The sequence below is a fragment of the Triticum aestivum genome, chromosome 2B, assembly GCF_018294505.1.
Source record: "Triticum aestivum cultivar Chinese Spring chromosome 2B, IWGSC CS RefSeq v2.1, whole genome shotgun sequence".
Lineage (NCBI taxonomy): Eukaryota > Viridiplantae > Streptophyta > Magnoliopsida > Poales > Poaceae > Triticum > Triticum aestivum.
In genome coordinates, this window is record NC_057798.1 from 706658268 (window position 1) to 706677914 (window position 19647).

Below are 19647 nucleotides of genomic sequence, written 5' to 3' on the forward strand. Positions count from 1 at the left end.
AACTGCAAACCCGTCTCCACTCCAGTAGACACCACTTCCAAGCTCTCCGCTGCCGCTGGCCCCGCTTTCCATGACCCGTCGCTCTATCGTAGCCTCGCGGGCGCGCTCCAGTACCTTACTCTCACACGCCCGGACTTGTCCTACGCCGTCCAACAGTGCTGCTTATTCATGCATGACCCACGGGAGGCTCGCTACCGGATGGTCAAGCGGATCCTCCGCTATGTTCGTGGGACTGCTCACCTCGGCCTGCACTTCTTCCGCTCCGCCAACAGCGACCTGACGGCTTATTCGGACGTCAACTGGGCGGGGTGCCCTGACACCCGCAAGTCTACGTCCGGCTTCGCGGTCTACCTCGGCAACAACCTCGTCAGCTGGTCCTCCAAGCGGCAGAACACAGTCTCCCGCTCGAGCGCGGAGGCTGAGTACCGGGGCATCGCCAACGCCGTCGCCGAAGCTTGTTGGTTGCGGCAGCTGCTCACCGAGCTGCGCCGTCCGCCGACGCGCGCCACCGTGGTCTACTGCGACAACATCAGCGCCATGTACATGTCCAGCAACCCCGTCCAGCACCAGCGCACGAAGCACGTGGAGATCGACCTTCATTTCGTCCGGGAGCGTGTCTCTCTCGGTGAAGTGCGCGTGCTGCATGTGCCGACCTCCTCCCAGTTCGCCGACATCTTCACAAAGGGGCTCCCTACGCGTGTGTTCATGGACTTTCAATCCAGCCTCAACGTTGGCGAGCACCCTGTTTCGGCTGCGGGGGGTGTTGGAAACATGGTACAGCCCCACGTTCAGATGATGGATAACTACAGGAGCGAGTCTCCAGGCGCCCACGCCCACGCTCCCACGCACGTCGGCTTCGCCCTCGTTTGCACGTACGGCGTGATCGCCACGTTCTGTTGTAACGATAACTCTCTCCTCCCTCTGTACTCTTCGTGTATATAAACACGCCCCTGTGCCTGAGTTGAATATAGATAGAGTTTATCCATCTTACTCGCCTGTCCTCGACCAAATTCAGCCGGCCCCACGACGCTGGCGACCGGATCTGCCGTCCAGACCCAAGCCTTCCCCGCTGGAAGTCGCCAGCACCGTCGCCTACATCCTCGTCCAGAGGAGACGTGTGCCCGCACCGCCGTGTTGACCAGTTTTCCACCGCTCGTGTAGATAGATCCGGTGGGGGTGGGTGCGCGTGATCGGATCTAACGGTGCTGGATGCGTGTGGCAGTTTTGCAATCTGCCACACGGTTACCACTTACATATTTCGAATTGTAATTTGCAACTTCCGATCAATAGAAGTTTCCATTCTCAATTCAAACAAGTTATACGTGCTCTAAGATGCACGATGTCCTCACATAGCCAATTAGCCATAGGCTGGTGGGAGTCCTGGTCTTCGCTCTACGTCATTAAGTATAATTATTGAATCTGGAATGACGAGCTCCGGTTATAATAGTTCAACTAACTAGACTTGCAAGTTGCCTCAAAAAGAAAAAGGGAAAAGAAAAACAGACTTGCAAGTTGACCTGAGCTGGTCAACCCAGCAGATGATTAGCACCTTACATAGACACAAACACGCCGAGATCTATTCCCGACTTAGCCAAGTGATCAGAAGAGAGCAAGTTAAGGGAGAACAAGCCATGGCGGAGACTGCGATCACGGCTGTGCTCTCCAAGTTCGGGGAGCTCGCGGCGAGTGAGGCCAAGTTGCTGGCTCAGGTGGGGGACGACATGATGCTGCTGCGCGACCGGCTGGAGTGGCTTCAGGCCTTCATCCGCGACGCCGACCGGAAGCGCCGGAGTGGCACCGACGGGCTCACCCGCGTCTGGGTGCGCCAAACACGCGATGTCGCCTTCCAAGTCGAGGACGCGCTCGATGAGTTCTTCCACGAGGTGCCTCCCCTGCTTTTGATCAGTTTTATCAATTTATTCATTTGTTTTTCTGGATGTTCCCCTAAAAGAAAAAAATCACAATTTTTTTCTTCTAGAATACACAAAAAAAATCAGATGAAGAATTTGTAGCAAGTGATTCTGTGGACTAGCTGCTAGTAGGATGCCCGTGCGGGTTTGCTATCGAACGACAAATGTGCAGGCATATAAATGAATTCGAGTGAGTGAAATCTTGTGTTCACATGAGATGCACATCACTCTAATACTGTACTAGTATTTCTAACCAGTGGCGGAGCTTGAAACAAAAAGCAGGGCGGGCTGGGCAGGCTAAGCTGAAGCAAATTGTCTCTAGGCTGGTGTTTCACATCCTGATCTAGGTAAACAGTAAGAAGAAATGCTCCTAAGTTGGGCGGGCCATGGCCTGGTTTTGCCCCAAGATAGTTCCGCCAGTGTTTCTAACCATTAGATTTGACTTGATCCATCCTTTACGCCTCCCTTCTCCGCCATGGCCTACTCCATTCCGATCACCCACATACCAGCGCGCGAACTATTTCAGCTTTATGGCACGGAACAATTGCATCAGCTTTCAAGAATTGCTCGAGCAATGAGAGTATGAGACCAATGGGCCGACCTCGGCAGAGTAGCCTCACAAGTCAGAAGCTAGAGCATCTTCAACAGACGCGCTACGGAGCGGCACATAATTTTTTTTTACAGTGCCAAAATAGCCCTTTTATGCGCCGGACCACACAATTGCTTCACCGGGCGCTAAAAATTTTTAGCGCGCCAGAGCACCGCTTCAGCAGGCACGGCAAAATAGGGCGTGCGAGCCCAACACAAACAACATTTTTGCATTTAATGTGAAACAAAGAAGATCAAACAAACACAAAATAAATCGTCAAAAAATAGTTCAATTATTATTACAACTCAAACAAATAATTAAACTTCAATACAACAAATAGTTTATGACCAATACAACAAATAAATAGTACAACATCATGCATTTTGTCGCCCATTCTATGCCCACCACTCCTCGACTAGATCCTTTTGAAGTTCATCATGCGTTTCGGCACGTTGAATGACATGATAGGAGGCAACAAAGGGGGCCACCCTCTCAACCCTCCTCCGCACTCGCATAGGACGTCCCAACAACTCATACTGAGAATAGTCTAAATCTTGCCCACGCTCGTTCTCAATGTTCATGTTATGCATGATCACACAATCGTTCATGATGTACCAAAGGATATTTTGATCCCAAAATCTAGCCGGTCCTCTCACAATAGCAAATTGGGCTTGCAAAATCCCAAAAGCTCTCTCCACATCTTTCCTAGCCGCCGCCTGAGCATTGTAGAAATCAACATTTTTCTTACCTTCCGGTTTTTTTAGTGGCTTCACAAATGTTTGCCACCTTGGGTAGATGTCATCCGCAAGATAGTAGCCATAGCTGTATGTATGACCATTTGCTACAAACTGCATCGGTGGCAGTTCATCATTTGCAATACTATTCACGAGTGGTGACTGTTGAACAACATTGATGTCGTTCAAAGATCCTGGCATTCGAAAAAAGCATGCCAAATTCCAGTCTCCTGATCGGCCACCGCTTTAAGTATTATAATAAAACCTTTTCTCTGACCGTGGAATTGTTCATGACATGCCTTAGGACAGTTCTTCCAACTCCGATGCATAAAATTTATTGAGCCAATCATACCTGGGAACTCGCAAGCTTTATTCATCTCCAAAAGCCTTGCGTCGTCTTCAGCATTGGGAGTTCTCAAATATTCCGGACCAAACACTTGCACGATTCCAACCGCGAAGCGCTTGACACACATGATGGCTTCACTCTCACCCATGGCCAAGTGATCATCAACTAGATCCGCCGGAATACCGTATGCCAACATACGCAAAGCGGCGGTCACCTTTTGAAAGGTGCTATGCCCAAGTTCTCCAGCGGTGTTCCTCCTTTGCTGAAAAAACCGATCATGGCTCGCCAGTCTCTCTGCAATGTGTTTGAACAACTCGATGCTCATCCTAAAACGGCGCCGAAAGTAGGACTCGGGGTATATGGGAATCTCTGCAAAATAGTTCCTCATCAATCTGTTGTCGACATTGATCCTTTCCCTCCACAATTTCTGACGACCAAAAGCCAAACCACCGTGCTTCGGCTTTTTGTTGATGTGCATAGCTAGAACCATTGCGAGGTCCTCTCCTCTTGAAGATCAAATCCTTCATCGAAAGAATCGTGGGATGAACTCATCTATAAATTTGAATTCAAACTAAAATTTAACACTACAGACAACAAACTACAAATTCATTTACAAAAATGAAGTTTAGTACCAATATATACCTTGCAGGCGTTTTGTCAAATCCCTTGTGGGCGTCGAGCTGCAAACCCCCTCTGGACGCTGTTCGTCGGCGGAACGGGGTGCTCGAGGGGAGCGCCGACAGGTTGCCGGAGAGGAGGGAGAAGTCACGGCGCGAGTGAATATTTCAGATCCAGCGGTTGGTGGACATTCGCGCGGGCGAGTCGCCACGATAACAAACGGTGGAAGAAAACAGCGCGAGATGCAGTTCTGTTCCATGCGGGGAGTGGTTAAAAGCCGTTTCTTCAGGCGCGTGGCTTATTTAGCGACCCTGTCGGAGATGCTCAACGCCAACCGGCCTTGGACGCCCCAAGCAAGCCAACCTACGGCAGCTCTCCCCACGCGCCCACCAGACCCAGCTCTATGCTGCTCCGCCGCCGGAAAGATTGGTCGCCCGGATCTGGACTCCTGCCTGCTCCGGGGCGGGCCAGATCCGCCCTACCTACTCCGAGCAGCACCACGGGGTGCCATCCCTCGCTGCCGGCCGGAGATGAGGCCCGACCCCGCCGTCTGCCGCCCGAGACACCGCCCCCCACGGACCTCCCCCGCTCTAACAAGCAGGTGTATCAACCTAGAACTCAGCTAGATCAAGGCTAATAGACAGCAAAACAGGTAAGCTTTCTCCATCAACAAGCATTTGTGGTTTTCTACTCAAGGTCTGCAGCCATGCGCATCTCTGGGAGACTTCATTTGCTACTTGCTCCAAGAGCTTTACCCCCTACTTTCAGCACCTCGCCTTTTTCAAATTGAGCCAATGGCCAACCAGATGAGTGAGTACGAAAGGATTAGTAATAGCCCAAGCAGGCGCCATTTCTAACATGCCAAATGGTCAAAAGTACAGCTGCCAGCCTGCCACACGTACATCAGCAAGGATTTCTCCTGCTTAGGAACCGTTTGAAAGTTAATAGAGCATTTCATGATATTCCAGATTAGTCTAGCTACAGAGCATTTCATGATATTCCAGATTAGTCTAGCTACAGAGCATCTCAGGAACAAATGATCGATACTTTTTAACTTGTCCACAAAGTTGACAATTATCATCCCTGCCCTTGAGTATGCTTTTCTTCAGAATAGGCCACATAAATTTTCTAATTTTCACACTGGAGAAGCAACAAAAGTGTCTCTCCAGCTGCGGGGGAAGATTGACCAGCAACCTTTAAGTATGTTTTACTGTAATATTAGATTGGTCAGTCAAGACCATGTCAACACACAAAAGTTTAATCGACTCAAATAACTGCAAGGAGTCTCCCCACGGAGTTCTTCGAAATTGTATGCTATCTAGCCATTATTTAATGCATCAACAAACGGGGTATTTTACTGAAACATATACCATATAGCCTAGGATAAGCTTGTATGAGAGGTCTATCCCCTGTCCACCAATCTTCCCAGAAGCGAGTATTCATCCCATTGCCAACAATGTCGCGGCATAGGGGGTAAAATAATTTCTTAACATCCATTAAATTCTCCAGAACTAGGAGTCCCCATTTTGTGTTTCCACCCTAGTAGCACATTGGTTTTCAATATATTTATTCCTCAAAACAGATTGACAGATGCCATTAGGGTTTTCATAGCCATTTAGCTAAAAGTGCTTTACTCAAAAGATAGGTTCAAAATTCCTAAACCGCCCCGATTCTTAGGTTAAAATACCTCAGACCATCTAACTAGATGGTAATTTTTCTTTTCATGATTTTCCTGCCAAAGGAGTCTAGATATGAAGAAATCCATTCTTTGTCTATTACCATCAAGAAGTCTGTACAAGGACATCATATGCAACAAGATCGTATAAGAATCAATCTGCCCCTATACAACATTTTTCCTTGCCAACACTTACAAAAAAAAATATCAACTTTATCCTCTACAGATTTCCATGATTTGTTTGAAATTCTAGCTTCATGTACATGGATGCCAAGATATTTCGTTGGAAGTTAGAAAATAGTTCTATATTCTGAAGCTTTTCCCTTAGCATCTCCTAACAGAAATAATTCATTTTAATGGAAGTATATCTTGAGTCCTGGCATTTGTTAAAGGATCACACAAAATAAACTTCAAGTTATGAGCACTACTAAAATTATCCTTCAATAGAGAGATAGTGTCATCAACACACGGGAAGCATGTTGACATCACCATCAACTGTATCATCGAAGAGACCTTTAAGTAAACCAGAATCTCTATCATTATCAAGCAACATAGCAAGAGCATCAGCTGCTAATCAAATAATAGAGGAAACAAAGAATCCCGCAGTCTCAGCCCTTTGCATGTAGGGAAATATGGTCCAATAGAATCATTCACCTTAATACATGCATACCCTCCTCCCATTATTTTCATAACTAAGCACCCCATTTGTCATGGAAGTGTTTCAGTCTGAGCATTTGATAAACGAAGGGCCATTTTATTTTATCATAGCTTTTTCAGCGTCCACCTTGGAGGCTTGGACTTGGACTCATAGCATTCTCTTTTGGGGTGTATAGAATTGAGGGTTTCATGTAAAATTAAAACCCCTTCCATAATATATCTCCCTCTAACAAAGGTTATTTCTATGGGAGAGATGACTTTAGCAGTTACAACATCAGTTTGTTCGTTACCAGATCTTGAAACTCACATTGAGCAGACATATTGGTCTAAACTTCTAAATCTCTTTAGCATCTAAGGGACCAGAGTGACCTAGCCATGATTCAATCTTGGTCTAAAACTTTCAAAATAGAACCCTCGTCCTGGTATTCTTGGTCATTTTGAACCCTATCACTATCTAGTAATAAGAACAATTTCGACCATGCTTACAACTTCACATGTTCTTGTTTTCAGACAAATTTCCCTGGTTCTATTGAAATGAAAAGAATGAAAATAAAGACATGATGTTGCCTATTACTTTGTTTTATAGCATATAATACCACAATTTTGATCTGCATATAGTTTGCATCCAAGATGTAGCTCGATCAAGCCGGTTCCAGCGTTATTATATTTTTTGTTATCTTACCCATGATATTTTTGTTGAATAACAGGTTGATCTAGAAAGCCAGGGTTACCAAGGCTTGATAAAATGGTGCAAATACTTGACGGGCTTCTGGACTCAAATCATTGTCCGGCATGGATTGTCTAGTCGACTTAAAAGAATTAAGAGCAGGCTGGAGCAAATTTCGGAGAACCAAAAGGAATACAAGATCGAGCATACATCATTAGCGGCGTTGACATCTTCCACGACAGCCATTGCGGCATGGTACATGACTCTCTTCTCAACCTCTTCCAGTCACACCCCCTAATTCTCCCCATTTTTAGGGAGTTTTTAATTCTATAATAATATACTCTGCAACACGTTTGAGGCGTCATTTTGTTTAGAAAAATAAACGAAGAAACAAATTGTAGCTTAAGCAAGTGGAGCCCTTTTTCTTTATGGAACACAATTGTAGCAACACACTCCTTTTACAGTATGCCTTTTTTTTGCGGGAATACAGTATGCCTTCTTAAGTCAACTTTTGGCATTAATTAATACTGTCAGTGAACAGGCGGGATGATCGTGCAAGCGCCATAGGGCTTGACGAACATGTGAAGACTATTGAGGGAATGCTGTTTCGTGAGGATCATCCAGAGCCAATGTTCATCTCCATATTTGGAGAGAGTGGTGTCGGAAAGAGCACACTCATATCTGTTCTTGGCGACAAAATTCATGAAAACTTTGACCTTATATTTGGGTACCCCGTCGTACCAGATTCGAGCACGGAAGATCTTCTCCGGGAAATCTACCGGAGAATAGCAGAACATTGCACAGAAGAAGAAAAAGCAAACTGTGGTGAGTCAAGGGAAGCCATTCATACCCCTGGCAAGATCCGTCGCTTACTAGCGAATAAAAAGTACCTGATGATTCTTAGTGGGATATCCTCAAAAACCATGCTCAACTGTGTGAGAGCGAGCCTTCCAGTTGGCAATACTGGTAGCAGTGTGGTACTCGTATTGGATAGTGAGTACGAAGAAGTAGCATGGCATGCTAATAGCATGAACAAAGACGGTGTCAACAAAATCCACCTGTTGAGCCGTCTAGATGAAAAACAGAGCGGACAGTTGTTCCGTTCGAGGGCCTTCAGGAAACAAGAATACAGTGAGAGTGAACACATGGGCATATACGACAGGATCATGTCGCACTGGAGGTCCTTCAGGAAAGAAGAGTCCAACGAAGAGGGAAACACGAGGATGTATGACAAGATCGTTTACGATATAACAGGGGGTTACCCTCTGGCTATAGTGGTTCTCGCTGGACTGCTCCGATTCAAAGAGAAGCCAGGGCAGTGGGAAGCAGTGCTGCAACAGCTTAGGCCTGGACCAGGAACGGAGGAGAAACAGGACAGCAGAGGCAACCAGATAACTGAAGATGTACAGGGGAAGTGTATCGAGTGGCAGACAGGCCCTGCAACACAAGCTAACACGTCCACAACAACGACGATTGAGAGGGTCTTCTGGGCAAGCTTTGAAGACCTTCCCAACGACCTTAAGTCATGCTTCCTCTACTTTGCGGCTTTCCCCAAGAACATTGTTCAGTACGCCAGTCAGATGGTGCAGATGTGGATGGCGGAGGGTTTCATCAAGCCACAGAAGGGCAAGAGTATGGAGGAGCTGGGTCATGACTACCTCAAGGAAATGGTCTTGAGATGCCTTGTTCAAATTGAAGATACGAATGCCGCCGGTGGCATAGAGGGGGTCAGGGTTCAGAGGAACCTCCACGGGTTCCTGCATTCAGAGGCTCGCGAGGCTGGCTTCGTCGAGGTCCATGACATGCATGATGCCTTTGTTCCATCGTCGGTGCGCCGCCTCTCTTTCATGAGCTTTGGTGGTAGGTATACCACGGTCACCAACAAATTCCCTAAGCTGCGTTCCTTCATATGTCGGGTCGAGGAGGAAGATGAGCAGAGCGATGACAGCCAAGGTGTGGACATGAAGCATCGTTGGCATGACATGAGGTTTCTGCGCAGGTCCAAGTTCATGCGCCTCATCTCCTTAAAGGGACTGAGACTTAACAAGTTGCCTGATGACATTGGCTGCATGGTCCACCAGCGGTACCTTCGTGTTGACAGCAAAGACCTTAAGGATCTCCCGTCCAGCATGAAGAGGCTGACCAATCTGCAGACACTGGACATAAGGGGCACTCAGGTGGAGGAGATTCACATTTCCTTGTGGACGATGAAGACACTGCGGCATGTGCTCGCAGACAACCTCAAGCTTCCACCCGTCCAGGTCTTTCCCATCAGAAAAGAACTGGATGAGCTGCAGACAGTGCATGGTGTGAAGCCCCACCACCAAGGGGAATGGGACCAGCTCAACTGCCCGCTGCTCAAGATGACAAAGCTCCGGTCGCTGGAGCTGCAAGGCTTGGAGGATGCTAAGCACGGGGCCGCACTCAAGGCTGCTCTCGGGAGGATGCATCTCCTTGGCCACTTGAAGCTGAAAGGCGACGAGATCCCTCCGTGTGTCTTCACTGAGCAGGGCCTTCAGTATCTTCAGACGGTGGAGCTGGAGGGTCCGGTGCAATGGCCGCCTGCCGACGCGTTTAATGAGCTTCGCATCCCCCGACCAAACCTTGTTCAGCTCAGCCTCACGGATACGAATGATGCGCCGCAAGACATCCAAGAGGAACTCAGAAAGGCAGGCTTTAACCGCTCCACATCCAGGCTCAGGACAGTTTATCGGCTTCCGTACCGATAAGGAGAAAAGACTTGTGGCAAAACCTGGATGGAGCGGAAGAGTGGTATGGTTCTTATATACCCAGTTAAATGGTTTTAATTCATGATACAGAATGATTGCATTGTGTTGTGATGACCTGTTTGATTGGGATCTCTGGTTGTTCATGTTCTGTTCGTTGCTGCTGTAATCGTGAACTATCAACAGAAACAATAGCAAAATCAACATTCACTCAAATTCTCGAGTATCTCCATCTCAATATTCCATACTAGCATGCTATTGTCAGGCTGCTAGCCTGCTATGAAACATTTGAAAATAGTAAGAAAAAAAATTAAAACTATTCACATAGTCTGTTTCGTATCTGCTAGATTATTCAGAGTCTTATGAAAATCTCCAGCCATTTTAACAGCAACAAGCTATTTTTGCATTACTCATACTCATCGTTTTTGTACTAATGTTAGTCATGCTTTGGCCAATTTTGGTAGGTTGCACCGCCGAACTATGGTTTGGCTAGGCTCTGGACCAAATGAGGTCTTGGAACTTGTACAACGAGATTGTAACTTGTGATTCTGAGTAATTCAAGAGTTTATTTGCAAAAAGAAAAAAAGATAAAATAACCTCCAGTGGCACCGACTACAGGTTATACATTCTGACAATTTCGATAGAAGTTTTGACATGGACAAAGCCTAATTAACCCAGCACCCACTTAAATCAGGATACCATCACCCTCATTCTTTCTGCATAATCCTACCCTTACAGTTTGAACTTGTCAAAAGTACCCAGTAGCATAAACTACAAGCACAATGCCCGCCGACGACTAACAACGACCAAAAATTTGCAGCAAGTCCAGCCCGCCTTGCTGCTCAGTTGGGCTTCTCCTCCTGGCACTTGGAGCAGGTACATGTGAACCCGTAGTCCGCGAGCTCCGCCTGCCGCTCCTCGTACGGAAGATCCTCGTCGATGTAGGAGATGGTGATCTGCAGCGGTGCAACAGTACTTCAGCAAGTGGCACAACAGTTGGGCCAGAGATATGATTTTTCTCTCGTTGAATGATTAGCACTAGGACTAGAAATGACATTACCTCTTCGCCCTTGCTGATAGGCCCCAGAGCGATTATCACGGCATGACCGTCATTATCCTGCGGCGGTAGTTCAGCAGCTACTTATCAGCATTGCTGACGGGCAGTTTTGTAGGAAAATGGGTGAATCAGCTGAAGGGGGAAATATACATCACCTCATCCCTTTTAAATGCTTTAGCATTTGGACAGCACGAGTGATTCATACAGCTTTGAAGAGGAAAGAACGCCGTCCCTGGCAGCAAAAAATTCACAAGGAAACAACTTTTTTTTAGTGTTGTGCAGATAGAAAAAGGCACATAGCAGTACTCTCAAAGGAATAACTTGAGAGGAAGAAGTCGCACATACCATCACAAGGAACTGCATAGTCATCATCTAAAGCATCTAGCAATGGCGCTGTGGCCTTCTCAGCTTCCTCCTGGGGTACATTGCATTTCAGGTTAAGAAACCCATGTCAGAGCAAGAGTAACATCTTTACATGACAGAAATAAGGCAACCATCAAACAAACCTTCTTATCATCTGGAAGATCATCAATGTGTATGAAATAGTCTTCAACAGGCGATGCAACGACCAAATCACTGGAATGAAAAAGGTGGAAGAATGCGGCACCGGCATTTGTTTCAGGCAGGGAGAAAAACAATGACAGAGTATATACGTTCGTCAAAATGAAATAGGGAAAGTATATTTACTTACAGATTGTTCAGCTCAAACATGCCAATTATATGGCCATACACCTCAAGGGAAAACACTAGAGCAAGTTAAGGTAACTCGAATGACAACGATAACTACTCATTGTATGAAAGTTTGAAACAAGTCTGGTAACTGCCAAAAAAGGATACATGGTGCACACTCAGCATCGAAGATCGCATCCTTGAGAAGCTTTAGTGACTGCAAATACAGAAGCCATGATCAGCCTACCAGTGGCTGAAACAAGATCTATAGAGACTAAAACAGGGCATCTTTCAATGCAAATTTGTCCACTTATTGCATGTCATCAATGTACGGTTTTTCAAGTAATAGGTCTGACATAGTTACCGTAAATGCTAGATCCCTTATTTCCTGTCTAAATGAATCTTCATCGGAAGCATCAACATCCTCAGGCAAAGCAACATAATCCCACCATCTGCAATCACAAGATATTTTTGCACAAATCAGGGTAGTTATAAAGTAGCATTAATTCGGTAGTTCTATGGAGCTCAAAACATATATACCAGTGTACCCAAAACAAGGAAGAAGAAATGACACATCTAACCATAGGTATCCCAGTGTAACCCAAAACGAAGGAGAAAAAAATGACACATCCAGCCATAGGTATCTTATCTTATTGATTGTTACAAATACTGTTACCATCAAATTATGCTAACACCATGAAAAAAGAACCTTCAAAAGTCATGCTTAACACTAGTTGCACAATTAGACAAAACTGCTAATTAGTCCCACTAAGAATAACTGGTCATCCCGTAAAAAAAACAAGTGGTCATCAGAAGAGAAGCAATTACTTTGAAGTCATGCCCTTACCTCTTTTTGAAGCCCATAGAAAGTGGTTTCCAGGCTTCCATAAGCAAAGAAAAGTTTGATTCAGCTGATTTGTTTTGGAAGTCATTCTGTCTTTTGAGTTTCTTGTACCTCAACATGGTGAAAGTGATAGCCTGGCACATAAAAAGCATGAACTCATATGCATGAGAATCAGGAAACCTTAGATGAGTTGCAGTTGGTACACAAGGGAGTGCAGTTATTCTTTTGTTTGTTCTATCTGGTACAATTGATGTAGCTAGTCACTGTCTTGTGCAATAAGGTTCTAAATATGAGAAAATTGCAGTTTGAATATTTTTTTAGACAAACACTAATGGCATTTATATCAACTCAAATTTGACGTCAAAAGCTTTGCAATAGATGCTGGCCTTCCAATGCATAACAAAAATAACTCCCCTAGAATGTTAGAAACTGAGAAAGTAACATGGTCATTTCTGTCAAATTTTGGTGCTTAATTTGACAACCAAGAAACTAAAATGAACATCTATGTCACTAAAATAAGAAAATAATAAAAGTTTCCAAAACATATTAAAGATTTTCTATCACATACCTTGGCGGCAACCAAGAAAATATCATTGGTTTCTGAAAATAAAGGGTGGGTATTATCAGATAACAGCTTCAGGACCTCAATCGCAACCATCATTGATCATGAATGAATTGATATAGCATAGATGCAATGAATGATGAACATACCACTATGATGATACAGATTCAAAGGGTACTGCAGGCTTACCATTAGCATGCTCTACAAATTTGTGAAGAGCAGATCTTCGGGGTGGTTCAGTGTTGGGGCCAGCACAGAGCAAAGAATGGTAGGATTCCCAGTCAGAATCTGCACATGATTGGCTACACAAAAAATGAACAAGTTAAAGTTTTCTCAAATGCTTTCTTGTAATAACAAGTTACTCAATGAACAATGAAAACAGAGTTATATGGTCTATAGATGCAAGTTATACATGATGCAATCAGGTTCGAATTTTAACATGATCGACAGTTAGAAAATATGATGAAAAATTGGATATCAGACACTTAATAGTCAAAAGATGTATGCCTCAAAAAAGAAAGGTGAATTTGCAAAGCTATTATGAACTCAAACCTGCAGTAGCGTTCTTCCTCGCATCCTTGACAAGCAACAATTTCTGGTAAAGCGAAGTGGTCTGAGAAAGGCAGTGACACATCGCCTGTTATAAGTGATTCTATGACCTCTTCTGGCAAAGTACTACTCTTTTCCTTTGTTACACCAGAAGAGCAAGTGCTTGATCCCACATCACTTCCATGACAGTGCCTCTCACTGCTGCAGCCAATGCTTGAAGCAATGCTTTGAAAATACAGTCTATGTCCAATCTGGAACTCTACAGAACCAATGAAGCGGAAGCAATAACTACACACGACGCAGTCAATCTGCAACAGAACACATAAAATGGATGTAATACTTCCAGGGAGGAACAGTCCGCATAAAAAATGAACAAAGAGTGTCACTGGATCAATCTCAATAGCAAGCACACCTTGTTAAGACTGTGTTGTGCACCAACCAATATTTGATCCTTCAGAATAAGGTCTCCTTCAGCAAAATCCTTGTTTGCACAAACACCTGCAAGAACACGTCGGTTAATACATCTTAGCAGTATACAAGCATCATGTTGCAGGATTGCTAGCCCATAGGCCACACGGTAAGTATTTATTCAGCAGCGGTACCTTTCCCATGATTGCCTTTGTAGTTGACTCTTATGCCGTCATGTTTCTTGGACTGTATGAGCTCCTCATAGTATTCCTGAAAAGTGAAAACATGGTTATGTTGTCGAATGTGAGCCACAAACCATCAGCAATACTTGATTTAAATGACAAGGTGGAGCAGAAAAATAAACATAAAAACCACACCCATAAAAACATAGCATAAGATTTGCTTCTGCAACTTTGTTGGCCTCAACGACTAACCCACCGGCTTATAAGTTGTAACTGCCACACGGCAAGGAGCACAGAATATTATTTCGATTCCATCATAATATTAACATCACACTGAACTGAATTGATTACACACACTAACAACTACTGGAATGCTAAAAAAACAGGCACCTTGGATCTTAAATTTGCACCTCGGTGAAGAAAATACTTAAATCAAGGGGCTAATATTGCAAGTTAATCAAGAACCACACATTTGGACTCAGTCTCGTGTTCCTCTGAAACATTAAGATACTCCTATATTAGTAAGTTCGAGCTAAACCACGAATACCACATTTAAGATAGTTCCATTCTATACTTAACATCAGACACAACTGAATTCATTACACGCAGTAATTACTGGAATGCTAAAAAAAGAGGCACCTTGGACCTTAAATTCACACCTCAGTGAACAAATATTTTCAAATCAGAGGGTTAATGTTGCACACTAATTGAGAACCACGCATTTCGGCTCTCATGTCTCTACGAAAAAGTAAGATCCTCCTATGTTAGCAGGACTGGATAAAACCAGAGACCACAAATATCACCACCCAAACAGCGCTCCCTGACCGAAATTCCCGACATTGGCACCACGGAATAGCCCAATCCGAGCCTTTCCACCGAAAATTCATACACCGCGACAGAACTAGGCACAATTAACAAGTCCTCAGGCAGCCAGACGCACTAGAGACCAGACCGACAAACAGGGAGAAGGGGCGGAGGGGAGAGTACCTGGGCGGACTGGGGAGGCGGGGCGGCGAGGAGCTGGGCGATCTGGGGGGCGAACTCCCTGTCCAGGTCGCACGGGCTGGCGCCGCTGCGTCTGCCGCTCCGAGCCATGCCGCCGGCGTCTGGCTGGTGGTTCCTGCGGCTGCGGCCGGTCCTGCCGCCGCCGGTTGCTGCTGCCCCCCTCTCTCTTGCAGTTGGCTCCTGGGGTTTTGTGGGTTTTGTACTACTGGTAGGTTTCGTTGGGGCCAAGATTGGTGTTTGGGCAGCGAAGGCGTAAAGTAGGTTTCGTTGGGGACAAGTTTGGTGTTCAGCAAGGAATACGCTTTCCACTGTGGAAAGAGTGAGACGCATTCGGCATCTGGTGTACTGCTGGTCCAAAGTGAAGTGTATCCTGAGAGCGAAGTTTTGGCGGACAGGCTCATTGGAGCCTTTTTTTAATGGGAAATGTTGGGTTCGGCGCACCGGCTGAACGCTCGGTCGGTCGCCTCGCTCGCGTCGCTAGGCACCCAGGCCCACCACCCACAAAGCTTATCTCTCTATCCCCACCGCTTTCATCTTATCCCCTCGTAGTCTCTGGAGACAACACGAAGACGTCTTCGTGCTGCTCGTCCTTGAATCCCCTCGTCCACAATCTCTCTTCCCTCTCCTTTGTGTGCTCTCTCCAGGAATTCACACACAATCCTCATGAAATTGAGCTTGTTTTTGTTGCTTCTCTACTCCCCGCAACATTTCCACCATAGATCCATGAGAGGGGATGAGTTCGTTGGTGTCTTTTGTTTTTTCATTCATGGCCTGCGCAGTCGCCATGGATCCCACAAGGTTGAGCTCAAATACATGTGGGACACACACCCTCTCCTCCTGGGAAAGGAGGTTGATGTTCTCTCTTGCCGTTCATCTTTTGGAGCTGCTAGCAATGGGCACGACGACCGCGCTGCTAGATCAGGCACCGCTGCATCACCATGGTGCGCGACGGCGGCGACCGGCGCCTGCTGGGGAAGCGATGTGGGAACCAGCACGCCTCGTAGCTGGAACCAGCAACTGGGAAGCTGCAACCGGCATCCCCTGATGCTGGAAGGTGGAAGCAGTGTCCCCTGATGCTTGAACCGGATGCGCCTTCACCACGCGATGCGTTTTTGGCTGGAAGCAATGTTTGTTTTTGTTAGACTATGTATAGCTTCTGTACCTATGTACGTATATGGTACATATTGTAACACAACCATTATATATAATGAGATAAGCCACCCCTAAAGGGGTGTGCTGGTTTCCCAAAACTTATTGTCTTACATGGTATCACGCTAGGTTACGATCGCTTCCGCTTCTAAACCCTAATACCCGCACCGCCGCCGCAGCCGCCGCCGCCTTCACCGCCGCCGCCGCGCCACCGATCGCGCCGCCGCCATGTTGAGCGCCGCCACCACCGGTTCCATTGCTGCGGGCTTCCTCCCGGCCTCTCTTGCGGCTCTGCTCAACCTCCCGCTCGATGTCGTCTCTGTTCCGGCTCCGATCGGGACAAGGAGCATCGGCTCCGTCTTCTCCACGCCGCCGGCGCCCTCGCTTGGGCGTGACCTCGTGGTCCACACCGCGGCGCCGCCGTCCGCTGCGGACTCCGCAGGCGTCGTCCCGCCGCTCCTGCCGCAAGCGATCACACTGCCCCGCTGGCGGGGTTGGCGGCGTCCGCCCCGGCCGCGGGCCTTGCGGCGTCCGCACCGGCCGCGAGCTTTGCGGCGCCCGCCCTGGCTGCGGTCCCGCCTCCTCCCGCATCGGCTTCGGTGCCTCCGGCTGCCTCCATGGTGTTTGCACCCCAGGCAGCCTCCTCGATGGGATTGTCTTCGCCGCCGCCGTTTCACTTCGGTCATCTCATCACCATCAAGCTCTCCGCCGACAACTACATCTTCTGGCGTGCGCAGGTTCTCCCGCTCTTGGGGAGTCACTACTTGCTAGGCTACGTCGACGGATCGCTTCCCTGCCCACCCGCGCTAGTAGACAGCGTGCACGGTCCGGTCTACAATCCGGCCCATCGCGTCTGGACGGGGCAGGACCAGGCGAACCTCTCCTCCATCCAGGGGTCGCTCTCGCCGGCAGTTGCCGGCCTTGTTGTCTTCGCGAAGACGTCTCATGAGGCCTGGACCATCCTTGAGCGCACCTTTGCAGCGCAGTCCCAGGCTCGTGTCTCTGCACTCCGTCGTCAGCTTGGAGAGTGTCAGAAGCTTGACTCCACTGCGACTGAGTTCTACAACAAGGTCAAGGGCCTCGCCGACACATTGGCCTCCATTGGACAGCCCCTCACCGACTCCGAGTTCAACTCGTTTATTGTCAATGGTCTTGATGAGGAGTATGATGCCTTAGTCGAGATCATCAACGAGCGGGGCAACTCGACACCCATGCTGGCACACGAGGTTTTCTCTCGGCTCCTTCTCACTGAGCAACGGGTCGAGACTCGCCGCACCAGGGGCACTGGCTCCCTCTCGGCCAACTCCGCCACCAAGGGTGGCCGCTCTTCTTCATCACCCCGGTCTCCCTTGGGGCTGCCACCGTCGCCCGCCTCGGCCCCCCACCTACTGCGACCTTACCGGGGGCTGGCAGTCCACGTGTGTGTCAGCTTTGTGGCCGCGATGGGCACTGGGCCTCCAAGTGTCATAAGCGCTTCCAGCGAAGCTTCCTTGATCTTGGCAATGACGGCAAAGATACACGCAACAATGCCCGTCAGGTCGCCATGGCTGATCGTCCCGCGCCGCAGAAGCAACAGGGACACACTCAGTCCTACTCCATCGATCCACACTGGTACATGGACTCTGGGGCGACAGAGCATCTAACCAGCGAGATGGGGAAGCTTCACACTCGTGAACCCTATCATGGCTCCGACAAGATCCACACCGCCAATGGAGCAGGTATGCACATCTCTCATATTGGTCAAGCATCTCTTCTCACTAGACATGCCAATAGGAGTCTTCAGCTTCGCAATGTTCTTCGAGTTCCATCTGTGACCCGTAATCTTCTTTCAGTTCCTAAACTCACACGTGATAATAATGTGCTTTGTGAATTTCACCCTTTTGATCTTTTTATTAAGGATCGGGGCACGAGGGACATTCTTCTTAGTGGGCGGTTGTGCCAGGGCCTCTACCGTCTGGAGCATCCTGGTGTCGCTCGTGTTTTCAGTGGAATTCGGGTCTCTCCGTCACAGTGGCATGCTCGTCTTGGTCACCCGGCCACACCTATTGTCCGTCATATTTTGCGTCGTCATGAGCTTCCTAGTTTGTCTAGTCATAAAGATGTAGCAGTGTGTGATGCTTGTCAGCAGGGGAAGAGTCATCAACTTCCTTTTTCGGAGTCCAGTCGTGAGGTGAAACATCCTTTAGAACTTGTGTTTTCAGATGTATGGGGTCCTGCTCAGACTTCTGTCAGTGGTCATAATTACTATATTAGTTTCGTTGATGCTTATAGTCGCTTTACCTGGCTTTACCTTATTAAACGCAAATCTGATGTGTTTGATATTTTTGTTCAGTTTCAAAAACATGTTGAACGTCTTCTCAAGCACAAAATTGTTCATGTCCAGTCAGACTGGGGGGGCGAGTATCGCAACCTCAACTCTTTCTTTCAGTCGCTTGGGATAGCTCATCGTTTAGCATGTCCACATACACATCAGCAGAATGGTTCAGTCGAACGTAAGCATCATCATATTGTTGAAGCTGGTCTTACTCTTTTGGCCCATGCATCTGTTCCGTTTCGGTTTTGGAGTGATGCTTTCACCACTGCATGCTTTCTCATCAACCGTACTCCTACTCGTGTTTTAAACATGAAGACTCCCATTGAGGTTCTCCTTAATGAACAACCTGATTATACCTTTCTCAAGGTATTTGGGTGTGCTTGCTGGCCGCATCTTCGTCCATATAACAAGCGCAAGCTTGAGTTTCGTTCTAAGAAGTGTGTTTTTCTTGGCTATAGCTCTCTTCATAAAGGTTACAAATGTCTTCATGTTCCCACTAATCGTGTCTATATATCTCGGGACGTCGTGTTTGATGAGCATGTTTTTCCCTTTGCCAACCTTCCTGTGTCCACTGTCGAACCACCATCCCTGCATTCATCCTCTGTTGCTTCTGACCAATTTGATGATGTTGCATACTCTCCTTTGCTGTTACCTAACCATGGTGCAGGAACCGGACGTGGAGCTCGTTTGGAGCTGTTGGAGGATTCACCATCATCATCGTCGTCTTCTGGTGGGCACGTCGATCGCCCTATGTTGCATGGCATCGATTCGCGTGCCCATGCATGGTCACCCGACGAGCCCGTCGCGCCGAGCATCTCCACTGCTTGGTCCGTTTCGCCAGCGGTCGCCGAGTCGCCTGCGGCTCGGCCCGTCACGCCGTCTTCGCCCGCGGCTCGGGTCCTCACGTCGCCTTCATCAGCGGATCGGCCCGCGACACCGGCCGCGCCACGGCCCACTATGCCGAGCTCGCCATCGGCCCGGTCTGT

General features: G+C 47.5%; 2 protein-coding genes across 5 annotated transcripts; one reads left to right on the forward strand and one right to left on the reverse strand.

The window, feature by feature from the left end:
• The first annotated feature begins 1586 nt into the window (after positions 1–1586).
• LOC123046855 (putative disease resistance RPP13-like protein 3) lies at positions 1587–10520 on the forward strand. Of its 4 annotated transcripts, XM_044470288.1 has the most exons (4): positions 1587–1883; positions 7237–7451; positions 7738–9968; positions 10387–10520. In XM_044470288.1, the coding sequence occupies exons 1-3, from the start codon at positions 1632–1634 to the stop codon at positions 9923–9925; spliced, it is 2655 nt and encodes an 884-aa protein (XP_044326223.1). In that variant the 5' UTR covers positions 1587–1631; the 3' UTR covers positions 9926–9968; positions 10387–10520. The 4 variants fall into 4 exon arrangements, with proteins under 4 accessions (XP_044326223.1, XP_044326222.1, XP_044326225.1 ...); XM_044470287.1 differs by lacking the exon at positions 10387–10520 and having other exon boundaries at positions 7738–10327; XM_044470290.1 differs by lacking the exons at positions 1587–1883; positions 10387–10520 and adding an exon at positions 4474–4849 and having other exon boundaries at positions 7731–10328.
• On the reverse strand, positions 10453–15444 carry LOC123046857 (histone-lysine N-methyltransferase ATXR2). The gene is made up of 15 exons (XM_044470291.1): positions 15181–15444; positions 14206–14281; positions 14016–14101; positions 13607–13911; positions 13244–13356; positions 13061–13092; positions 12496–12626; positions 12013–12100; positions 11817–11865; positions 11671–11725; positions 11486–11555; positions 11325–11394; positions 11135–11211; positions 10983–11039; positions 10453–10878 (listed from the first exon to the last, which is right to left on the reverse strand). The coding sequence occupies exons 1-15, from the start codon at positions 15286–15288 to the stop codon at positions 10765–10767; spliced, it is 1431 nt and encodes a 476-aa protein (XP_044326226.1). The 5' UTR covers positions 15289–15444; the 3' UTR covers positions 10453–10764.
• Positions 15445–19647: the final 4203 nt, after the last annotated feature.

Coding starts and splice junctions, on each gene's coding strand:
- LOC123046855 (XM_044470288.1), top strand. CDS start 1,632: ATGGCGGAGACTGCGATCACGGCTGTGCTCTCCAAGTTCGGGGAGCTC. Junction 1,884..7,236: donor TCGATGAGTTCTTCCACGAG/GTGCCTCCCCTG, acceptor GTTGAATAACAG/GTTGATCTAGAAAGCCAGGG. Junction 7,452..7,737: donor ACGACAGCCATTGCGGCATG/GTACATGACTCT, acceptor GTCAGTGAACAG/GCGGGATGATCGTGCAAGCG.
- LOC123046857 (XM_044470291.1), bottom strand. CDS start 15,288: ATGGCTCGGAGCGGCAGACGCAGCGGCGCCAGCCCGTGCGACCTGGAC. Junction 12,101..12,495: donor TCTATGGGCTTCAAAAAGAG/GTAAGGGCATGA, acceptor TTGTGATTGCAG/ATGGTGGGATTATGTTGCTT. Junction 11,212..11,324: donor CTATGCAGTTCCTTGTGATG/GTATGTGCGACT, acceptor TTTTGCTGCCAG/GGACGGCGTTCTTTCCTCTT.